The sequence below is a fragment of the Prionailurus viverrinus genome, chromosome D3, assembly GCF_022837055.1.
Source record: "Prionailurus viverrinus isolate Anna chromosome D3, UM_Priviv_1.0, whole genome shotgun sequence".
Lineage (NCBI taxonomy): Eukaryota > Metazoa > Chordata > Mammalia > Carnivora > Felidae > Prionailurus > Prionailurus viverrinus.
The window spans coordinates 79,215,800-79,234,703 of NC_062572.1; the positions used below are offsets into that span (position 1 = coordinate 79,215,800).

Genomic DNA, 18,904 nt, shown 5'->3' on the forward strand with positions numbered 1-18,904 from the left:
AACAGCCAACACTGGCAGCTGAAGGCTGGTCCAATGTTATTATCTGCTTCCGAGAGGAAAACTGAAATGTGGATCACACCTGTGGGCTTTGGCATTAGGCAGAGTTAGGTCTCGGTCTCAGCCCTGCTACTATTTTTCCCCGGGGGATCTCCCCATCTCCCAAATGAAGATTGTTAACATCCACCTGAAAGGCCTGCTGGGCACGTGAAGGGGACGATGTCTGGCTGTGTGACTTTGGGTGAGTCCTTTCTCCCTTCCACGTTCACACCTTCACGCCTACAAATCGAGAGGCCTGGGCCAGATGATCACACGTTTGGATTTATGGTGTTGTAAGCAAGCCTGGAGGACGAGATCTGTACGTCCAGCTCTCTCTGCTCCCTTGTAGAAGTTGTGAGTTGATCCAATAAATGTCAACCTCCGCTTCCTGGCTGATCTCCGGCTGGGTAATTACATTCTGGCTCCCTCAGTTCCCCTACACGTCAGCAGGATGAGTGGTAAAGTAAGGGTGCTAGAGTTTTGGAGGCAGATGTCCAGGGTCCCTGGTGTGACTTGCTGCAAAAACACAGCGGAGGACTGGCTTGTGGGATGCAGGTGTGTGTGAAGGTCATGGTAATGACAGAGGAGTGTACATGTCTCCTAGATTCCAACCAACGGAATCGTGAATATCGTTATCTTGTATTAGCCTTTGTGATAAGGTATCTACACTTCATAGATGCTGTCTGTGCAGCACTTCGTGAGGATATACAATTAATATTGTTTACTTGGTAACCATTTATAAAGCTCTAAGTGGCAAATGCCATTTTAAGTCCTTTATAAATGTTAACTTATTTGATCATCGTGAAAACAGAAACATTGTTGTCCCTTTTTAACAAATTTTTTAATGTTTTTATTTTGGAGAGAGAGAGAGAAAGCATGAGCGGGGGAGGGCAGAGAGAGACACACACACAATCTGAAGCAGGCTCCAGGGTCTGAGCCGTCAGCACAGAGCCTGACGCGGGGCTCAAACTCACAAACTGTGAGATCGTGACCCGAGCCGAAGTCAGATGCTTAACCGACTGAACCACCCAGGTGCCCCTGCTGTCCCCTTTTAATAGAAGTGAGGCACAGAGACGTTAAGTAACTTACCTAGGGTCACACATCCGGCATGTAGCAGGGCTAGGATTTAACTTAGCCAACGTGGTTCTGGAATCTGTGCTCCTAACCACTACACCAAGCCGCCTCTCTCAATATTACCAGTGATATTCTGCAAAGCAATCTACAGTCACTTTAGTATGGATTAGTCTTCTCAATATCCTGAGAAGACCCATTTTGCAGAGCAACTAGGTCAAGGTAGCAGAGGAAGTCACAACTGACCGAGAAGCCAGTTAGTCCCCCAGCACCAAGGGCAGCGCTAGGATCAGCAAACGCAGACCTCGGGCTGCAAATGTGCGCACGCCTCTGAAACCGCACGGACCTGTAACTTCTGAGGCTCTGACCGGCTGCCCCCCTCCGCCTGGCAACTGGGGTTTGACCTGTGCCACTGACTTGATTGCCCAGAGGAAACACTTTACAGAGGCAGGATTTCATTCGTATTTCCTCACTTCCCAGCCCACCATAGGGCACAGCAGGTGCTCACCAACCCTTCCTGAGCTCACGATTCACGCTTTTCTCAACTGCCCTGCCGCAGCGTGGATCTCCAATCAAATAGTCCCTGCAGCAGGAACACAAGGGGCTTCTAAAAACCCGACTCCTTGCTGCGGATTTTCCCTCAGTGCTCTGACGGGCCTGGCACCCCCTCCATGAGTTAAATGATGGGTATTTTACTTCATCCCTAGTCTCCCTTTTTTAGCCAAAATCAGCTTTTTCCTTTTTCTCCTAAACCGAAGAAGAAATGAGGAAGCTGGGGGGCACTGATGTCTGCACACAATTTGGAAAACCTTTTAAGGGGAAAACAAAAGCACAGAATCTGGAAAACCCACGAATCTGTATCTTAGCAAGTTATTATAAGGCAAGCACCTTTTTTTTTTATAAATTTTTTTTTAACGTTTATTTATTTTTGAGACAGAGAGAGACAGAGCATGAACGGGGGAGGGGCAGAGAGAGAGGGAGACACAGAATCGGAAACAGGCTCCAGGCTCTGAGCCATCAGCCCAGAGCCCGACGCGGGGCTCGAACTCACGGACCGTGAGATCGTGACCCGGGCTGAAGTCGGACGCTTAACCGACTGAGCCACCCAGGCGCCCCAAGGCAAGCACCTTTTTAATGAAACCCTAAGTCAAAAAAACAGAACTTGGCCAGTCATCAGAAGTCACCCTTCATGTGCTCCGACCCAATCAGTTTCATTCCCCTCCGCCCCAAGTAACCGCCATTCCTTATCGTAATCACTTCCTGTGTCTTTAAAATAATCTCTCGCCTACCCACGCACGTCCACCTGCTACGGTTTAGTCTTGTTCATTTTACCAAAATGACACGTCTTTTCGGTTTCTTTTAACCTTCAGGTTGTCGCCCCACCTCTTTCTTTTCCTTACAATTTACCCATCAGAGAACCCAGGGCACTCCCCCTGGCGAGTCTCTGCAGCTGGGGTTTGGCTGACTACACCCACGGGGCAGTTCGGCACGTCTGCATCCTATTTTCTACCGTGGCATTGACACCCCGTACCTACCGCTCGGCCAGCTGATTTGGGTAGAGGTCCTACGCTCTTTCTGAAAGAACACGCGGCATCGGGAGTAGTGAGGTGAAGTGAAAACCAACCGACGATCCCGCCACCGGTGCAGGAGCAGGAGTCTGGCCTGCCGCTCGGGCAGTGACTTCACCTATCTGCGGTTAGCCACATCTTTCTTGCACGGGCACAAATGGCGCCCTGGATGGAAGACTGCTTTGGAAACTGCAGGATGCAGCCCCTTCCAACAGGCGCCTTTTAAAAGGAGTCGCTCCTCTGACGTTCTTTGAATGTCAGCATTGGCTTCGACTTGTCACAATGTGTGTGTAGAGTTCAGCATGAGATGGATCAACTGCAGTCCAACCAACTGCACGTGAGTTACCGGAGCGCTAAGTGTGCAAGAGCTCCTGGAGTACTAAGTGCGTGAGAGTTACCAAACGTGAGTTACTGGAGTACTAAGTGAGAATCACCACATGAGTTCCTAGAGTACTAGGTGCACATGAGTTCCTGGAGTACTAAGTGCAAGAGAGTTACTGGGGTACTACGTGCGTGCGAGTTACCACACGAGTTCCTGGAGTACTAAGTGTGTGAGTTACCACGTGAGTTACCAGAGCGCTAAGTGCGTGAGAGTTGCCACATGAGAGTCCCTGGAGTACTAAGTGCATGCAAATTATTGCATGAGTTACTGGACTACTAAGTGTATGAGTTACCACGAGTTACTGGCATACAAAGTATTTGAGAGCTAACCTGTGAGTTATCAGAGTACTAAGTGCACGTGAGTTACTGGAGTATTAAGTGTGTGAGAGGTACCATGTGAGTTACCAAAGCACTAGGAAGTACTTGCTATTGGATTTGTATGAGCTCTACAACAAGGTCTTTAAAGGTGGTGGGTATCGTGACACAAAATTTTCAACTGTTTAGATATTTCTTTCACAGAACGTACATTTCATGAAAGCCACGGCGCCTAAGGGAAAGCCGGATATTGATTTAGCAACTGCGTTTCTGAACAACTTGGGAGATTTAGTCGCACTGTTCTCAAGATCGTCCAGGCTGGACAACAAATTTCCCTATGGTTCTTGGATTTTTTTAACTACCCGGGAGAGGAAGCGGAGTGTAGCTTTAGGTCTTGAGATACTGAGCAACTCCTCCCCGCAAGCCCAGACCTCTGTGCAACACAAAGTTTCTTCCGTGAGCCCTTTTTTGCATTTGCTCGGTAAATATTAACACCAATCCAGGTTTAACCTGAGGATGTGTGTGGGATGCATTTCTCTCTCTGTGTTTACGTTGCTACGCTGACAAAGTGTTCTGCTGGTTCTCCCTATTGGGTCAGAGGCCACTTGGGATGGTGATTACAGGATACATAAACAGATCCTCGTTTGTTTCAGCAGCATTAGAGCGATTTCTGAGCCGCTGACAAGTTGGAGAAATCGACCGACCTTAGATGTAATAAATAGCATTGCTCTGGGTCCAGGACAGTTGTTCGAGAAATCAGGTCACTAGATCCATCACGGGCCATAGCTTTTAAATGTGAAAAAATAAAGCTGCTGCAGAAATTCATCGTCAGCTTGTGGAAGTTTCTAGACGGAACGTTCTCTACCATAAACCGTAGTCGACACGTTAGACAGAGTAAAGCTGGGTGAGTCTGTCCCAGGACCACGTGTCTGGACGTGGTTCGTTTGACCCAAAGTTGCAAGAATCCTAGCTCTCCCTGCCTACGTCTTCGCCATGAGCCCCTTCCTCGCGGCCTGCTGTACCGGTCACCTCCTCAATCCCTTCCTTGCCTTGGGAAGGGATTGATGTCCCGTCGTCCTGTCGCCCTCTAGCTGTCAGCCCTGAGGGTGGGCGGGCAAAGCTAAGTCCAAGTTCAAACCTAGCTGGCACCAGCCTCAGTGAATGCTCAAGGCAGTTGGGGGCGACACCTTATTTGCTTACTGTTTCTAAACATTCTTCGTCTTTGCCTGCCCGGAGTGCTCTTTTTATGCGGCTGCTTCTACCGTAACAGGCACGTACCTTCTGCTTCAGCTGCAGCACCGTCTGCTTCATCTGGTGAAACTCAGTGCACGTAGCACAGCAGGTCTTGGCCTCCACCGCGTTCTCAGACTTCTCGTCGTGCCCTGTGGGAGGAGGCGGGCTCAGGTCGGCTTGGGAGGCTGGAGGACAGCCAGACCCAGAGAGACAGTATCGCAAAGGGCAGTCCCAGGGGGATCGGCTGGCAGCGGGGGCGTGCGAGGGAGAGAGGCCGGCGATTTTACAGTGCTCAGGTCACTGACCGCACATTCGGGTCAGGGGAGAGACAGAGACACCCCTCCGCCCCGCCCCCCCCCCCCCCCAAAAAAAACCTCTGGATTCGGCCGTTCTCATTCAGGCAGCCCAGCATCTGCCTCTTTCACGTGTGAACGTGGGAACCACGGCCCTTTTATCAGTGCCTTTCGGGAGGTGGGATCTGCCAACGTGACATGAGTCACATTCCCACCCCATCCAAGGGCCAACATTTCACCTGCTGTTAAGTTATCCTCCAAGCTCAGGCAATGGGACTCTCGTGCAGGGCTCACAAAACTGGTCTCTAACAACCCTGACGGTCCAGCCGTTTGAACTGAGCACAGGCCAGGTGCGCGCGCGCGTCAGTCACAGATCAGGGCTGAGCACCCACCCCAGGGAGATGTGAGGCCAGGATGGAAAACGTGCCAGGTGCTCTGGACACACATGCCTGGGGTAAAATGGGACAGGCACCGGGGAAGGCAGTCTGGCTGTCCACTGGAAGGGTCCCAGTGCTGTCTCGTAGAGCATTAGAAGCTCCAGGAGCTCTTTGTGAAATTGTATTTGGGAAAGAAAGAATGGGTGACTTGAACAGTGACGTGGTCAACCATTCACCCTCAAATTCACCCAACTCTCAGCTTACGGGCATTGAAATGGGCTGCACAAGCCTGCGTGGTCGGGGGGAGACTGGCTACCAGAGGTCATCTCGCTGAGATGAGTGGGTGCAGACCACCAAGCTGTGTGTGAAAGGTGTCTGTGGGACGAGAGGCTGTGTGAATATGTCGTTGGGGTCGGGTAGGGCACTTTGACACCCAGGGACAGGCAAACGTGCCGAGCTCAGAAAGCCTTTGGGGTTGGGCTGGGTGTGCAGAGAACCACCATGGCGATCTAGAACGCAGCTGGGGCCAGGCAACGTCCCTCTAAGTCACTTCTTGTCCTTCTTGGCTCGTGTACTTTTTTAAAATTATTCCCCTCTTCTGGGAAGCCCTCTTTGCTGCCTCCATTCATGGAGACCCATCAGCTATCAAGACCCAGTTCAGACGTTCCAGGAAGCCTGTCCTCGCTCTCTACAGAGATACCACAGCCCCATGGTCAGGCAGCATGTTCTAGACTTCTCTGCAGAGTGGTTCCCAGCACCAGAGTGTAAGCCACCTGAGGACTGGAATTGCTCACACAGTGGCTGCTCAAAAGATATTTGTGAAATAGCGTGCCATAGGCTGAACTGTTTTCCTGCCAAACTTCGTATGTTGAAGCCCTGATCCCCAGTGCCTCAGAATGTGACCTTATTCAGAAACAGGGTCATTGCTGACGTAATTAGTTAGGATGACATCATATGGTCACAGGCCGGGCCTGGAATCAATGTGACTGGTACTTTTTTAAATTATTTTTTTAAGTTTATTTTTGAGAGAGAGAGAGAGAGAGAGAGGCAGACAGACAGACAGACGCTGGTATTCTTACAAAAAGGACGACTCAGGACATCGAGGCACACCCAGGGGCAGCACCACGTGAAGGTGAAGGCAGAGATCAGGTAGGTTCAGCAGGAGCCAAGGAATGCCAAAGACCGCGGGCAAACCCCAGAAGCAAGGAGAGGGGCACGGGGCAGGGAAACAGCCCCGCCGACACCTTGATCCCAGACTTGTAGCCTGCAGAACAGACATCATCCATCTCTGCCCTTTAAGCCACCTAGTTGGTGGCTCTCTATGGCAAACCTGGGAAACAGATGGCCGCCCTGGGTGTCAGGAGAGCCCCACGCTCACATGAACCTTGCTCACCAAGCCCAGCTGCTTTCTCCAACGGGGTCAGTCCCCTGCTCGGTGATCTACGTGGTGGCGGACGTTTCTGCCCTTTGGGAGGTGGGGTGGGCCTTGGAGGGGGGCAACATGGCAACTAGCACAGGCAGCATAGCAGGGGGAGGCTCAGAGCTCACCCGTCACCCCCCCGGTCCCTGCCCCTCACAGAAGCCTGAGGCTTGGAGCGCCCCTGCTTGGAACACACTTCTCAAGCCAGCGAAGCAGTGCTCAGTCTCTAAGTTACCAAAAGCAGCAGGGCCAACCTCTAGCTTAGGTTTTGAAAGACTGGGAAATGCACGTGAATCCACAGGAAGGTGGCAGTCTTTTTTAATGTCATTTTTTTAATGTTTATTTTTGAGAGAGGGTGCCTGGGGGGGGGGGAGGGGCAGAGGGAGGGGGACAGGTGATCCGAAGCGGGCTTGGCACGGACAGCAGGGAGCCCGATGTGGGGCTCGAATTCACCACCCGCAAGATCATGACCTGAGCCGAAGTCGGCCACTCAACCGACTGAGCCACCCAGGTGCCCCTGGCAGTCTCTTTTTAAATCCACCTACGGGGGCGCCTGGGTGGTGCAGTTGGTTAAGCGTCCGACTTCAGCTAGGTCACGATCTCGCGGTCCGTGAGTTCGAGCCCCGCGTCGGGCTCTGGGCTGATGGCTCAGAGGCTGGAGCCTGTTTCTGATTCTGTGTCTCCCTCTCTCTCTGCCCCTCCCCCGTTCATGCTCTCTCTCTGTCCCAAAAATAAATACACGTTGAAAAAAAAAAATTAAATCCACCTACGTGTACGTGACGTGTACGGGGCCACCTCGTCAATTCCCACGTCCCATGCTAACCGTCCTATCAGTGACTTCCCCACCCGCACGGCCAGTTGGTACGCTTGGGGAATGATGTGGACCCACATTAGAGCTGTGTAATAATGAGCGAGTTAGGAGGAGGATGGAGGTCTTTGCTTGGAGGTGGCAAATGGAACGGTTAAGAGCAAGGCCTCCACGGCGCTACTGTCCTGGCTCCACAGCCCAGCTCTGTCGAGGGCTAGCTGAGGAATCCTGGGCAAGTTATCCGGCCTCGGTGAGCCCCAGTTTCCTGAACCACAGCATTGGAAGGATACTACGGTGATGAGCGAGGGGAGGCCTGTGCACGAGCTGGCACAGAAGCTGTAAGAAACAGGAGAGGGTGCCTGGCTCAGTCTTCGGACCCCTCCAGCCCTTTGCTTCCTTTTGCCTGGTAGTCCCAGGATCCTTGAAGGACAGAAATTAACGCAAACAGGACGAGGGAAAACCGACATCCGGTGACTTTCTGGAAGCCATCTCGCAAGTCCGCTGACGTAGGCTATTGGAATTGAGGTATCCCGAATCGGAGCCCAGCGCCTTTTCTACAAATCAGGCAATTTCCTCTGGGCTCTTTAGCCACGTTTAATGTACCCATTTACAGTCCTACTTGCTTACAGAACTTGAACTCCTGTGAGGACAGCCAGTTACTGAGATCAGTCTTCGGCATCAAAGAGCGACACAAGGGCATTTCCACGCAAGAGAGCACTTGGTGGTGAAGGCCTGAAGCCTGACCAACTCTGGGCGTGCTGATGGCCGAGAAGGGTGGCCCCCGGCATAAAGAGATGACCCCAGCTGCAGGTTTATTAGGTCTGTTAGTACGGAAGGACGGCTGGAGGACATCCTCTCTGCCTACCTAGCATCCATCAATTCCAGCCCTTCTACTGGTCAATTCATACAGTCCCATCCCTGCTTCCCATCCATTTCTCTCTCCCATCCACCTGTCTGTTCATCCATCCATTTACCCATCCCTCCCCTCTCTCCCTCTTATCCACTTCCGGAGCATCTGCTACTCGCCAGGCCGTGTGACGCCGTGAGGATGCAAAGCAATCGAGGGTGCCCAGTTAACAATTTGTGATCCGCCTCTGTAAGGAACCAGCCCTGCTGGAGAGCCAGGCCGCCGCGAACAGGAGTTAGAAGGCCGTCTTTCCATTTCTGCTTCCATATACTCGGATGAATTTTCCAAGTGCCGGTGTCATGAAGGCGACTTGGTATTTTCACAAGAAGAGTAAGCCTCCCTACCAGGTTCTAGACTCTATTTAGATCACAGAGCGTTAGAAGCGATGTATCTTTGGTTCGATCTTTCCTTTCCAGATAAGGAAACGTAACTTGCTTCAGGTCTCCCTGTGTACACAGGCTGGGGACTTGCAGGTTCCGAATGTGGCATCGGGGGGATGCGGTGAGCCTGGTGTTGGGAGTTGCGTTCAGAACACCCGAGAGCTCTCTGCCAGGCGGAGCCCAGGACAGTGGTCGTCGTGTGACTGCTCGGCCAGCAGCAGCATGTAACCCGCTCTCAGAAATCCGCAATCCTGGGAGCGGGTCCTAGTGCATAGCTCCATCAGAGTCCTCCGAGGGACCCTGAAGCACCTGCCTGTTCAACCATCACCACTCCTGGGGATAAGCTTGCTGAGGGACTTTCACCTGGAAAACGCCTGGTCTGTTCTCTGTCCCTTTGTGTAATTATCAGAACACAGACCTCAAGACGGACTGTGTCCAAAGGATTTTTCAATCTTCTACAGACAGGGACTGACACGGTAGCAAGGAACCCAGGCTCTGGTGGAGGCAGATGATCAGAATTTGGATCCCGATGCTGCCACTTAGTACCCAGTGGGTTGGTGGCCACAGCTTCCGGGCACATTCCTCAAATAATAAAATGACGAAAGCCTCGATCGCCTCGGTTGCTTTGGCATCAATGAAGTGACACCTGTAAGTTCCTAGAACAGGGCCCAGTACAGGGCAAGTGCTCCATAAATGTTATTACCGGTAGGAAGTTCCTTACAAAATAACACTTCCTTACATCACCCTTTGGAAGGAGCTCTCAGATGGTCTGAAGATAAATTAATTGCGTGTGTAGGCCTGGAGCATGCAGTCTGTTCTGAATTGGGGCTCATCTGTCCCGCAATTTGTCAACTGTGGAGCTAAAACCATCCTGTGCGTGCGTTGACGATTCATTTAGAAGTCTGCGTAGACATCTCTGATTCTGCACGTTTTCAGACCTCTCAATTCACGCCCTGGGCACCGAACATCCCCAACTGTGAGCAGCCCCTGTTAAGGGAGGGGTTACTTAACATTTTGCTCCAACCAGTTCAGATTTTAAAGGTGCATTATTATTGATTAGCCACATGGGGGCACGTAGCTCTAATTTTTACTACTGTCGGCGATACACGTCGTAAGCAGTAGAAAGAAGAAGATCTCAAGGAACTCAAGGGAAACTAGAGAATGTTCCCAATATGTCTCATGTGGGCAATGTCACAAGCCAACGGAGGTTTGTTTTGAAAAGCTGATCGTGCAGATTTGGGCCCTGGGCAGCCGGTCGCCACCCTGCTGGCACGTGATAACCACCTGGGGGAGGGGGAGGGGTTAAAAAAAAATACCACTGTGTTGCACCCCACCCATCTGGGGGTTGCAGCAAGGGAACAGGATCGGCAATGTTTAAAGCTCCCTGGGTGGAACCACACTGATCTATGGATTAGTGGAGCTTGAAAGTTACATGAAACACCTGGCCGTCCCTGACACTTTGAACTGTAATAAGGGACGCCGGGGGTCCCGCAGTCAGTCTATCAGAAAGTAAACACAAGTGGAAAAATAGAGCGGTAAGCTAATTACCACGGAGCCACTGTGTCCTTAAATTTGTCTCCCCGTCGGTGCTACACAGACTCCCTGGAGTGTCTGAACCGGCCCGCCATTCTTGTCTGGTAGCCAGACGGCTTGTGTCACCGTGCCTGTGTGTACACGGCCACCCTTCAACCGGCAGGGGCAGTTTCGAGGCCGCCCCCTTCTGCTCTCCACATGCTTTTCTAAGAGTGAGCTGAGGCTGTGTTTGACTTTTAAATTCCTCCGGCTATAACATCACAGACCTGGGACGAGGCGAAGGAAAAAAAAAAAAGGGGGGGGGGGATGGGGAAAGGAGATTTTAGATCACACGTGTTTATACCCAATGATCATTATCTCTCCATGAAAAACACTCAACCATGATGAAATATTCGTTTTGTGAATTAGTCCACGGCAGATGAAGCTGCTTAGACTGGCTGTGCTGTTCCAGACGCAGGGCTCATCCGGCTGCCTTTCCCCGTCGCTGGGCCAAATATCTGGATGTTCGTTATTCATCTTTTAGATACCGTGAGGAAAGTTCTCGGTTGAGGTGTCGAAGCTGGCCACGCCGCTGGGCGCTGGCACTCGCACAGATGGAGGGCAAAGCGGTGAGGACTGAAGGGCCCACCGGGCCGGTCGGGCTCAGATTACTTATGCTGCGTCGCAGCAAGTTATGGAAAAGGTGAGGGAGGGCAAGGGGGGCTTCGGGGCTCACCCAGTCCCACACTCTTGTCTTCCTACACAGCAGGAAGCCGAGGCCCGGGGCCTGCCCCGCGACACTCCGTGGTTGATACTGAAGCAGCTCCGGGCCAGCTCTCCCGGCTTCCAAGCCAAGGAACTTTCCACGGCATCGCGGTGGTCAAAGAGACACAACCGGGGCACTCGTTTTCGCTGCCAGGGCCATCAGGGCCCCACCTTCTCCGTGGCCCGTCACTCGGGTTAGGACCCTAACAGTCAGGGCACACGACACGCCTGTCCTGTCTCATAGTTCTCATTATGAGAGTTCTTCCTCTCCGTCCCTACCCTCCGGACGTTCTTGGTTACTGCCGTTGGAATGTTTTTCTTAGTAAAATACGAAAACCAAATGCTAGTCCCGTGTTACATGTGTGGTGAATCCAACAGACACCGGTGATTGAAAATCAAACCCTGAGAAATTCTTTTCTAATGCGGCAGCCCGCGGCAGGGGACTGTGATTCAACAGACAGTGAGGTTGAAGCTTTGGTATTTTGTGTGTGTGTGTGTGTGTGTGTGTGTGTGTGTGTGTGTGTGTGTTTGTTTTTAAAGTATTGGTAGCTGTTATATTTGGAGGAGGAAGAGAGAGGAGAGAGAATTTGCAGCCTAGGCTTATCTGTGCAACGAATTGTATGTCCCGATAAAGCTCAATGGTATACCCTCCAGCCGGTTCTCACTAATTGCACGGGAAGTCAGCTCCCATTTAAGGTCACCGTAAACAGGAACAAACGTTCTCTCCGTAGGCTAGGACAGAGGAGTCCCGTCCTGGCTCATCAGATGCTCTGCAGTCTGCAGCAAGAGGCTTCCCTCCGGACTTCGGCCGCTTCGTCTAGCGATGAAGACGTCCTTGCCTAAAAGTTAACCAGATGACCTACCAAGCTCAACCCCCGAGCTTAGGCCTTTGATGTTAATGAGTTAGGATTTTCCAAATGGTAATCTCCAGGACACTATCATCTGTGAGATGTTCATAGGGATTATCTTAAGAAAATAACTTGGGGAGGGGCACCTGGGTGGCTCAGTAGGGTTAAGCATCCACTCCTGATTTCGGCTCAGGTCACGCGCTCACGGTTCGTGAGTCTGAGCCCCACATCAGACTCTGGGCTGACAGTGCAGAGCCTGCTTGGGATTCTCTCTCTACCCCCCCCCCCCCCTCCGCCCCCCTCTCTCTGCCCCTCCCCTGCTGGTGCTCTTTCTCTCAAAATAAACTTAAATAATTTGGGGGACATTCAGGCTTCATCAAAACTGACATTTCTGAAAAAGGCAATCTCCGAGCTTTTCGTGCACAAGCACCATGAACCCTTAAGTGGGTGTAGTAACGTGTTCTTCCCCAAACATCCGAACGCAGACATTTCTAAAGAAAGAGAATACAACGTGGGGGAACCGCGGCAGCAGATGGTCAGAAGAGGTCCGCCTTTAAATCAAAGGAATCTTAGAGACGGTGCACGAAACGTAGCACGTGTCCATCCCTTACGATTGCGACCGCTTCAGTTTCTCCCTGAATTCTCAGCCGTAGAAGCCAAACTGCTCACCGCTTTAGAATTCTTGATCTCTTGAACTTGATCTCTCACACTAACACTTCTTGGGTGCCACGCAAAAAACGTTCAAGTGGTACAATTTGCACCTCGGGGAAGAAGACAGAGGACTACCTACGGTCTGAAGACAAAACGTAAGCTCCGTAGACTGCCAACTGCAAAGACACAATGGTGACGTTCCTGTGCCTCAGCCCTGCTCTTGCTGGGCCGGTCTGGGTCTACACGAGGTGGCAGGAGGTGAGCGTCTCCCACCAGGCCCACCTGGTCCCTGCACTCTGGCAAGAGCTCTCCTCCCTAGGGTGCTGCACAGGGAGGGAGCTCGAGACCAGAGAAGAAGTTCATGTCCGCATAAAGTCCTACCCTGCCTCTGGATGTTCCGTCCAGCTTCTCTGGTTAATTTTCTGTTAATTAAGGCCGGGTCTCTGGGCGGGAACCCTCACGGGTGAGGCCAGGTCCTGTTCTTTGGAGATCCGCCCCCCCCCCCCCCCCCCCCATCGAATCCCACCCTGGCACGCAGCAGTAAACGTCTACCGTTGCAACTTCTGATGGGAAAGCTCTAGACTGCGTTGCTCAGCGCTGCCCGTCATGCCCAAGTAAACAGATTCCACCCGGATATAAATTAAGGCAAGGAGGCAATGGAGTTGCCAGGTTCCTGGCTCACAGGCCCCGGCTCCCTGGCTCAGAGCATAACTGGAAGCCCAATTCCAAAAAGAGAAATTAGAAAGCGGCTTTCTTGTTGCTAACTTTCAAGGTGGCCCGAGAACTGACATGTCAGCGGCTGAAAGGCCGCAACTCATTTTCCAAGGATTCCTTCCTTCCAGTAAAGGAGATAATCAAACAGGTAAGTGACACACTGTGCCCCTCCCCCACCGCCTTCACCGTGGGACAAAAAGGAAGTGATTTTAATTTTGAATTAAACAAACAAAAAAGCCCCACCAACACTTTTCCTCAATCAACTCTTAGGCCAAAAAGGCTGCTTACCCCTGCTTTTAAGCACCTCTGGGCACCCCGGCCCCACATGCCTTAGGCTTTCCAAAGTGTCACCAAGCCCAAATTATTCCACATTGCCCAATCCTGGGCTGGCCCCAAAGAGACTTTGCATCTACTTCTAGTATACGGTGGCCTCCTCGTGACTCAAGCCGGTTGTTCTCAGAATTTCCCTTTGTAGTTTTTCCATGCGAGGCAGCTGCTCCCCAGCTGTTTGCTGCCCTCAGCGGATGGCGACGGTCCTCTACCCGTTCGTGAATTTCAGGCTACACCCAAGAATCACGACCTCCCGAGCGCCCAGACTGTTTGGCCTTTTCACCCCCCTGCATGTCCCGGTACATGGGTTTTGCCCAGGAGCCCCTCCCTGCTCCGAGATGCCCATGGCCCAGCCAGCCTCTCCGGACAGACAGACAGGGTCCTGTCACCTCCCTTTCCGAGGGGGCCCGGGGAGAGCTGGGCCCTGAGCACAGGACTACGGGAACGGCTTCCAGGCCTAGGAGTGTTGGATACAGGAGCACAGGGGCTCCTTTCCTCCAAACTTAAAGGAGCGACCCAACATCCGGGCTGATCGGATCCCCGAGTGACAGGTCAGTGGGACGGGGTTGACATAACGTACATGAGCCTCTCAAACCTCGAAGGCCCGCTTCTCACACTGCAGCGCTACGTCGTGGACTGTATTTGCAAAACACGATCAAAACTCGAAATTTTTTTTCTAGAAAACTACAATTACTAGGAAAATTAGACCACCTGCCAGCCTAGATCTTTGGATTCAGACACAACGTCTAGCGAATGGGTACAAAAACGTCTCAACGCTCTCACTTCTCTTTTTATCCAATGATGAACCAGGTAACAAATGCATCTGGGCAGGTACGGGGCACGGACTGCACTTCAGGCGGCATTGATGTGCGTGGTTCCCGGGCATGGGAAGGTTTCCTGTCGATCTTCCACCCTTTCTCTGAGAGAACACAGAGTTTCTGGCCCCTTCGCTGCCCATCTGAGGTGGGTGCCAGCACGTAGCTAAGTTCTACTGACTGGGGCGGGAGCACAGCGCCTCCACTTGGTGGGGAGCTTCCTCAAATACACCCCGGCACGCAACCCTCACTGCTGGCAGGCTTTGCTCTGCTGGGGCTCGGCCTGATGTCCTCCTCTCTCACCCAGATGCCAGCTGCCAGTCGCGTAAATGCCCCTTCCTGCCCGCCGCTCCCGGAGGAATGCTAGTGGTCTCCCGGGGGGCCTGCCCACCTCCTGGGGTGGCTTCGTTTGGACTACTCACCAGTGTCGTTGGGGTATTTGTCTCCCTTGGTGCACGTCCTCCCATCGTCCTCCCGGATGTAACCCTCCCGGCATTCACAGCGGTAGCTGCCCACGGTGTTGACGCAGATGTGGGCGCACAGTGTCTCGTTGCTGGTGGCACACTCGTCGATATCTGGGTTTGGACCAAAGGCAGAGAAGGCTCCACTTCAGAGAATTCTCCTCCAACCACAGGGGGACGTTGGGCTTGGCCTTCCTGTGAACGTCTGCAGGGGACCCTTTGCCAGCCTCCCTCCGAGAATGCTGGAATGAAGCAGGACGCTAGAAACAGGAGCCATCTCGAGGGAGTGCCTCAGGCAGGGTCACCATGGTGACAAGCCGATCAGTAATGGGGATCCATTGTGGCCCTGCCACCACCAAGTCATGTGACCTGATTCCCGCCCACCCCCTCCCCCCCCACCGGTGCCTAGCCTTCAAAATTCCCACCTACAAAACACGAACGATGCCTGCCCGAAATACTTCACCGGGCAAATCAGGAGAGAAAATGAGATGATGGAGAGCAACGTACATGGAAAAGCAGGCATCAGAGACATGAATTTCTACAAGGACCCATGTGTGCCGAGGGCTTTTACGTTCCCCTTTACGGCTCCGGGTTCTGATCAGCAGGATGGTGACCCAAGGTCAAGTTTGGGTCAATGGCTCCTTCCCAGCTAAGAGATGTAATGAAACCGGAGAAGAAAAGCCACTTCGGGTGAAAGAAAATAGTCATGATGGGTCTAACGGAGAGAGTTTTCCCCAGGAAATTTCGGTGTCATCAATGACCCAGACAGATCGTCCGTGAGCTGCGGAAACGAGCCATGAGCCCATCAAACAAGCCCTTCTCTGCCCTTGACCTAAGTGTGAAGCTGCCTCTACTGTCCAGGGGAGGGAGGGCAAGGCTGAAAGGAGAGAAACAGATGGAATTCTGAGCAGAATGCCCTTTTGCTGACCCCCATATGGGAAGCACAGGGTACCGTGGCTATCACAAACTCAAAGAAGAACCCTCGCGCCTGGGACCGCGGAAGGACAGAATGGCACATCGCACTCTCTGTAAGAGGCACCAGTGGTCCCGGCTGCACTCACTTGGTGGTCTCCACCCTCCTCTTTGTCAGCGTGGGGTGCCACTGGGGACAAGCCAGGAGGCTACTGTCTACAGCTTCTCTTAAATGGTACTTGCTAGGGTCCCCGCTGGGGCAGAGGAGGAGGGGCCGCTCATCACAGTTCATTTATTCTCCACTTGGGACCGTCTGCCTGGCTCCTCAGTTCATCCTCCAGCTGATTCTCGGACTTGATGTGCACGTGAGTCACTCGAGGCATTTGTGTAAAATGCAGAATCCGGCCCCACCCCTCAGGCTCTGGAGGCGAGGCCAGGATCGTTGTTTTTTGCAAAAGCAAGAACCCCAGATGTTTCCGAGACAGGTTAGCCACAGGCTGACCGCACTCTGAAACACGTGGCTTCAGGGAACAATTCCCATCAACCTGTCTCCGGGACTTGCAAAGTGCGCGGCTGGAAAGCCAAGCCAATGGGGGATGGAGCCCGCTGGTGGCGAGGGGTGGCGCTGAGTCCTCTCAGCTGGGCTCCAGGTGGCTGGCTTCAGCTCCCTCGGACTCACTTGAACCTGCCTGCCACATGGTCTCTTCCTGGCTCCCAGCCCTCTCTTCCTAGTCTTCCGAGAGAACGTGGATTCTCACCTGTCTGTGCTTTTAACATTTCTGGCCGTTACACTCTGCGTGACATCGCTCTGCTTTTCATTTGACGATGGTCCCCTTCTCCTGCTCTCATATCTCACTGAATGGTACTGGCTCCCTGAAGAATTCCTTGGCCGTGGTTGGTTTAAACAACCACAACGGGGGGCACCTGGGTGGCTCAGTCGGTTAAGCGTCCGACATCGGCTCAGGTCACGATCTCGCGGTCCGTGAGTTCGAGCCCCGCGTCGGGCTCCGTGCCGACAGCTCAGAGCCTGGAGCCTGTTTCAGATTCTGTGTCTCCCTCTCTTTCCTCCCCTGCTCATGCTCTCTCTCCCTTGTCAAAAATAAATAAATAAATAAACATTTTAAAAAAATTTAAAAAAACCACAACGAAAGCCGGTGCCCGCTAGCTTTGGTACTAACACACCTCCATCTGGGTATCGGGACACAAGGGAAGAAACAAAGATCAAAGCGGCTCCTGGGGGCTGGTCCCACCCACGAAGAGTGTCCAGCAGAGGACAGAATCATCCCCCCAGGAGCTGGAAGATAACGTGTGGCGGCAACGCACCCAGGCAGTACGGCTTCTCCCGCTTCCGGTGTCTCTCCCGGTCGTACTGGTATCCCGGGTAACAGGTACACAGCACTCGGCCAAAGTTATCCGTGCACTGCTGTTCACAGGGAGCCTCGGCACACACATCGTAATCTGAAACAGACAAGCGTGAGCGCACATCAGCCTCAGTCATTCAGCAGCTGGGGGCGGGGCCACCGCACCCGAGTCTGGAGCAGACCTTCTGGGCTGCATTCCGCTCGGGACCCGGGAAGCGTGGCCAGCTGTGCGTGGGAGGGCACGAACTCTTTGTGTAGCCCAACAGGTAACTTAGTGCCCAGCACGGCCACTTAAATGCCAGCGTCACCTGTGATCCTCCCCCGGGTCACCTCTTCGCCCTCTGGTGTCTGTCCCTCATCTAGAGAGCAAAGACGTTCTAGACGGCCGGGCCCCCGTGGCATTACCTGGGGGCCTGTTTTGTCTCTCTCGCCAGCTGCGGTAGAGACAGGGGATTCCTTCCGGATGCACAGTAAAAGAGAGGCCGGGCCTGGTGAGGGGCGTGGGCATCAAAGTGTGAGGAGGGCAGGGGCTGGCAGTCAGGCGGGGGCAGGAGGAGTGTGAGTGGGGCTTGGGAACAGAGACGGTGTGGGCGCTGCAGAGCTGGGCCCCCCAGTGTGTTGTAGCCGTGTGTGTCCAGGACGGACCCCACGTGCCGAGAAGGGGCTGGGTGGGGTCCAGTGGCTGGAGATCTCCGAGCAAACTGGCGTGGATGCCCTCCTAACTTGAAAAGAATTAAAGCATCTCTTCCGCGCAGTCCTTACAAACGTATTTAATGAGCCTCTGAAGGGACTCCGGCTGGGAGTCGGGCGCTCAGGCTGCATTTTCACCTCCAGACTAGATCCAGCATCTCAGTCACTGCGCTCTCTTCCCCGGGCGCTGACATAGATAAACGATATTTGGATGCGGAGTAAGCCTGGCTTTGCTCGCCCGCCACACAGGAAGGAGGGATGGGGGGGTCTGTCAGCCCGATGTTTTGTGCTCTGCCTTGTTCGCTGAATGCCTACACCCTGTAGCAGGCCCCACAGTAGGGGCCATGCAGCCTCGTGGTGGAGGGTCCAGGTTCTGGAGCCAGCCCCCCCAGCTCTGCTACTGTCTCTGTGACCTCGGGTCCTTTAAGCCTCAAGTCGCTTACCTGTAAAAGAGGAGTAACAAGAATACCGACCTCAGGGTGCTTTTCTGAAGGTAAACCCGGATGACGCATGAAGCACCGTGCCTGACCCACAGCAAAAGCTTCACCCTGTTCTTCCGCTTCCTTTATGGCTTCGCGCTGATGATTGTTTGGGTATCTGGGAAGGACTGTGTCCCCTAGAGTAACGGGCACTACTCTCTTCCTACAGTTTATGCTCGATTAATAACTGTTGGACTAGAACAAATGAGATTACTCGATCACTCTGGCCAATCAAAATAACACAGCAGGGCGTAGCAAAGCACATCTGGTTGGCCAGCATTCCTCCACTCTGCTGTGGTAGGGCAGAAGCAGCCACAAGTACTCAAGTGCGTGAGTGTTGGTTGTGTTTCAATAAAACTTTATGTACCAAAATAAGCAGTGGGTCAGATTTGGCCCACAGGTTGTTGACTTTTGACTTAGAGCAACAAATAGGAGACAACTTTTAAATTGCAGCTTCTACTCAGCAGATTTGGTTAAACATTCTAGTCTCTTTACCACCTGTGAGGGTTCATTTTATGTGTCAAATGTGGGTAGGCCACAGTACCCAGATATTTGGTCAAACACACTCTAAATGTTT

The 18,904-nt window shown here is 52.9% G+C and overlaps 1 protein-coding gene across 2 annotated transcripts in view; it reads right to left on the bottom strand.

Annotated features, from left to right (window-relative positions):
- CCBE1 (collagen and calcium binding EGF domains 1) overlaps positions 1 to 18,904 on the bottom strand; it is a 248,201-nt gene that overhangs the window by 28,467 nt on the left and 200,830 nt on the right. For both annotated transcript variants that reach the window (XM_047827888.1, XM_047827889.1), the window contains exons 4-6: positions 17,121 to 17,255; positions 14,847 to 14,999; positions 4,650 to 4,753 (exon numbers count right to left, since the gene is read on the bottom strand). In XM_047827888.1, coding sequence (XP_047683844.1) covers positions 4,650 to 4,753; positions 14,847 to 14,999; positions 17,121 to 17,255 — 392 coding nt within the window. The remainder of the gene's footprint in view (positions 1 to 4,649; positions 4,754 to 14,846; positions 15,000 to 17,120; positions 17,256 to 18,904) is intronic.